Genomic DNA, 4,997 nt, shown 5'->3' with positions numbered 1-4,997 from the left:
TTTGATTGGGCAAAAATTAATAGCCAACCATTTAGGCCCTCCATTTTTCCTTCTATAGCTTTGAATTGAAATTGTACAAACGACTACGGGTCGCCTCTTCCCACGATCTGGGAAGGCGAGATCGAGGCCAAGACACTACAGTCTACAAGGAACGTATCGCCATCGACTGGGAGGTTTGAACCGCATGGAAATGCAGTTTTTTAATCGAGAAGGCATCGTTACAACATAGAAAAAACGACTTTGTACTGAGGAAAATACTACATCAACAACAACAAAGCATTTAAGTCCTAAATAAGTTGGATAGGCTAGAGTTGAAACCCAGTAGAAACAATCAAGGTTTAGACACGTGAATAGCTGTCTTCCAAGCACTCCTATCTAAGGCTAAGTCTTATGGTATATTCAATCCTTTCAAGTCTTCTTTTATTGCCTCTAACCAAGTCAACTTCGATCTTCCTCTGCCTCTCTTCACATTACTATCCTGGCTTAGGATTTCACTACGCACCGGTGCCTCTGAAGGTCTTCTTTGAACATATCCAAACCATCTCAACCGGTGTTGGACAAGCTTTTCTTCAATTGGTGCTACCCCTAATCTATCACGTATATCATTGTTCCGAACTCGATCTCTTCTTGTATGACCGCAAATCCAACGCAACATACGTATTTCTACGACACTTATCTGTTGAACATGTCATCTTTTCGTAGGCTAATATTCTGCACCATACAACATAGCATGTCTAATCGTCGTCCTATAAAACTTAGCTTTTAGCTTCTGTGGTACCCTTTTGTCACATAGAACACCAGATGCTTGCCGTCACTTCATTCACCCTGCTTTGATTTTATGGCTAACATCTTCTTCAATATCCCCGTCTCTCTGTAGCATTGATCTTAAATATTAAAAGGTATCCTTCCTAGGCACTACTTGACCTTCCAAACTAATATCTTCCTCCTCCCAAATAGTAATACGAAGCCACATCTTATATACTCAATTTTAGTTCTACTGAGTCTAAAACCTTTGGACTCCAAAGTCTCCCGCCATAACTCCAGTTTCTGATTCACTCTTGTTCGGCTTTCATCAACTAGCACTACATCGTCCGCGAAAAACATACACCAAAGGATGTCTCCTTGTATGTCTCTTATGACCTCATCCATCACTAAGGCAAACAAATAAGGGTTCAAAGCTGACCCTTCCTATCCTAATCGGAAAGTCATCCATGTCTCCATCACTTGTTCGAACTCTAGTCACAACATTGTTGTACATGTCATTAATAAGCCCGACGTACTTTGTTGGGACTTTATGTTTGTCCAAAGTCCACCACATAACATTCCTTAGTATTTTATCGTAAGCTTTCTCCAAGTCAATAAAAACCATATGTATTGAGGAAAATACCAGAGTTCAAAAATGATCATGCAAGTTCGCACTTGGGAAAGCATCTCTAACAGTCTACCGTGCGACAAGTGCAAACGCAACGCAATAAACCAAATCCTCTTCCGTCCCACCTTCAGATCGATTTGCAGGTATCTATTTGGATATAGTCCAGGTATGTGACGCACAAGTGCCTCGAACAATTACCACTGAAATATGCCGCCTAGCCATATTCATCCATGTTTTTCTTCACGTCGTGTTACTTCTGGAATTGTACGCTGTAAGAACCAGTGTTTGGGTCTTTGACAGCTTTGAAATTGTCAACACTCATTCCGAAGCGGCCCAGCACAGAGTTCCCCAGATCTTTCAGCTTTGCTGCAAGAGATAACATGGGTCCATTAGTAGGAAAAGGAAAAAATGATTCACGGAGAAGAACATGTGCATTACTTGGTCACTAAGCGCAACGGCACATGAGATTATCAGTAAAAAAACAAACAAATCCTGATAACAAAAGGAGGGCATTGAAATTAATTTTGTTCAGTGGTTAGCTTTATGAGCAACGTAAAACTTTGGCATTTTCCTTGCACACAATGCATTCTAACTCCTAAGCACTTCACATTTCATCACCAAGTGTTCCCTGAAACAAACATGCTTTGCAAGAAAAGCCATTTTACAGAAGAGATATCTACAGCTTTCCACAATGGGATCACAAAGCGCCAACAATGCTGTTTGTGATACATGGAAAAAAGGCAGCACATTACCAATCATTTCTTCCTTCATCTTTTCCCTCTTCTCAGCTGCCAGGGGCTCAAGTCGGAAAAGAGACCTCGTGGCTAGTTGATTTGAAGGATCCACTTCAATAACCTTTTTCATATCTATGAGCAGTGATCAATTGACACAAATGACAGCAATCAGAACTACTGAACTTCAGCAATGATGAATGCTTATGTGAAAGGCGATAATGGGCAACTGACACATAAAAAAACATAAGAGAAAACATCTAACCGGCAATAGCTTCATCATAGTGTTCAAGCTTTTCATGCGCTTCAGCCCTCCGAAGCAAGGCTTTCAGGTATGTTGGGTTGAGTTCAAGTGCTTTTGTGCATTCTTTAATCGTCTCATCATGTTTTCCCTAATAACACAAAAGTCAGCATTGGGGTCTGCTTATAATGAGACAAAATAGCTTTATTCAACAGATGTGGTGATCCAAGTAATTAACGAAGAGATTAAAGGTGAATAGTACAATACATTTGAAACTAGACTAAACAAGTGCAAATATTTAGCAAAACTAGAAGCAAAGATTTCGACTACCAAGACACCAGGTAGAACAGCTCAGAGTCCAGCAAGTTCAGGCAGCACATTCAAAACAGTGTTTGCTAGCAAACTTAAACAAGAGCGCAAGGACAAGTCCTCTCAGGTTAAAACAGTAAGAAGGAATCATATCAATCAGGGGATAACAGTAGTGGTAGCAGGCCAGTGGGTACCATCTTTATGAAAAATACATAACCACACTGCACTAATGAACTTCCACAACATTAAGGAATAATCATGGCCCATAAATATGCTCTGCCCACCAAAGCTATATTACAATCAGAAAAATGGCTTACCAATTTCAGGAAGCACACAGCACGATTTGAATGGCATGCGGCGCGTATATCCTCAGAAGATTCCAGCTCAGCAGCAATTTGCAATGCCATTTCATATTGAGATAATGCTTCCTCATATTGTCCAGCACCAAAAAGCTTGTTTCCTTCTGCTTTTGCATCATTTGCTTGGCTTCTAGCTTTCTACAGCAAGTAGTAGGAGTACTCATTTACCAGAGTGCAATAAATCTCCCCAGAAAGGATGCTAGAGAATTTGGACCCAAACTAACAAATAATTTAACAACAATAATAAGCTCCAAGCAATAGCCTCCAAGAGGTTGTAAGATGATAATGAATTGAATTGCTGTCTATATCATGCAGTGGCAGTTACTGCTAGCACAATTATATACCAAGACACTACATCTGATTGTTCGGGGTCATTCATTCCTACCTATTCTTGCCACAAAAATTAGCAAATTTTACAGATAAGACATGGTTTATCATTAGTGAAATTTTGAGGATAAGTCTTTTAAAAATCGCGTTAGCCACATCAGCTTTGTATGTTTCACATGTATATGCATAATTTTGTAGCAGAAGAGTTTGCCTTTACTGCATTCATTCATCCTACCTATTTATAACCAAACCAGACACCTGATCAGTATCTCCTATAAAGCATGGTATAACCAAACTACCGACCACTTTCATTCTAATTGAGCATTGTACGAAGCTCAGATATTGTAATATCATATATATGAACAAAAGCACCATTGTTTCTTCACCAGGTAATCTGAAGGAGTTGTCAAATTAGAGAATATATGAAGTCTGACCAATGGAATATAGCTAGTCAGCCACTAAGTACTAAACATATCACCATCTTACAGCTGTTCATAACAAACAGGGCGGTTATTGGGGGTTTATCACTACCCACAATCAAATCTAGCAACGAAACTACTAGCTACTCCAACTCTACGCACGAATCAATCAATCAATCAATCCTACAACCTAGTTCAAACACCGAGAAACTGAACCCCAGATTCGAGCATCGCAGTCAGCAATCGTGAGGGGAAATGCAATAAGGATGCGGTGGCGGTCATGGCACTACCTCTCGCAGCTGCTCGTCGGTGAGCGCGTCCTCGAAGGCCTCCTCCTCTTCTTCCGCCGCCCTCGACGCCTCACCGCTGGCCGCGGCGGCGGCCGCCTCCTCGGGCGCCGCTGAAGACGAGGGGCGCACCGCCTCCCCGCCGGCCGCGGCGGCCGCCTGCTCCTCCGCCGCTGGCGACGAGGGCGGCGTCGGCTCCTCGGGCTCCAGCTCGATCACTACCATGTCTTGCCCACGATGGGAGGATTGGATTCGCGAACTCGCTCGGGAAGTCTTCTCGGAGACGTGCGTAGAGGGGGCACCGAATGGATCGGTGGCTGCGGGGTTTGTGCGCTTTTGGGACTTGTTCGGAGGATTCTGGAAACGGGCACGAATGGGCATGTTTGGTATTTCAACCACCACGCTTTAAATCAAATCAGGATTTCTTCCACTAGGGCCTCGTTTAGATTGCGAAAAAATTTCAATCCGATGAATAGTAATATTTTCGTCTTATTTGACAAATATTATCCAATCGTGGATCAATTAGGCTCAAAAGATTTATCTCGTGATTTCGAACTAAACTGTGCAATTAGTTATTTTTTTATCTACATTTAATACTCCTTACAAACGGCTAAAAATTAATATGACGAAAAAAGAATAAAAAAACTTAAAATTTGGATGTCATCTAAACCAGGCCTAGCTAAGAATCACGGGCAAAAAATCGTACCATCTGGGGACTCTACGGGCACGTTTGGTCACTTCGTTGGACAGTGTTTAGCCTGCCCAATCAAGGATGCTGGGTGGGTTTGCTGTTTGGTTCTTTGCCCTGAGTGTCTAGGAGCCAGTACAAGCGAGATCTGATTTGCCTGTGGGAGATAGCAAAATTAGTGAAAATGCATCTAGCTCTTTAATGAGTTTTGGATGATTGAATGACAACATGATTAAAGGACTAACCCGTTTGCTAAGTATAGAT

General features: G+C 41.8%; 1 protein-coding gene across 1 annotated transcript; it reads right to left on the bottom strand.

The window, feature by feature from the left end:
- Positions 1 to 1,353: 1,353 nt before the first annotated feature.
- On the bottom strand, positions 1,354 to 4,397 carry LOC136453831 (uncharacterized). The gene is made up of 5 exons (XM_066454387.1): positions 4,049 to 4,397; positions 2,971 to 3,150; positions 2,369 to 2,495; positions 2,125 to 2,238; positions 1,354 to 1,738 (listed from the first exon to the last, which is right to left on the bottom strand). The coding sequence occupies exons 1-5, from the start codon at positions 4,268 to 4,270 to the stop codon at positions 1,623 to 1,625; spliced, it is 759 nt and encodes a 252-aa protein (XP_066310484.1). The 5' UTR covers positions 4,271 to 4,397; the 3' UTR covers positions 1,354 to 1,622.
- Between the last annotated feature and the right edge of the window lie 600 nt (positions 4,398 to 4,997).

The sequence above is a fragment of the Miscanthus floridulus genome, chromosome 5 (genome assembly GCF_019320115.1).
Source record: "Miscanthus floridulus cultivar M001 chromosome 5, ASM1932011v1, whole genome shotgun sequence".
NCBI classification, from domain to species: Eukaryota; Viridiplantae; Streptophyta; class Magnoliopsida; order Poales; family Poaceae; genus Miscanthus; species Miscanthus floridulus.
Note: the sequence above shows the minus strand (reverse complement) of the source record. Positions and strands in the feature narration are given on the sequence as shown.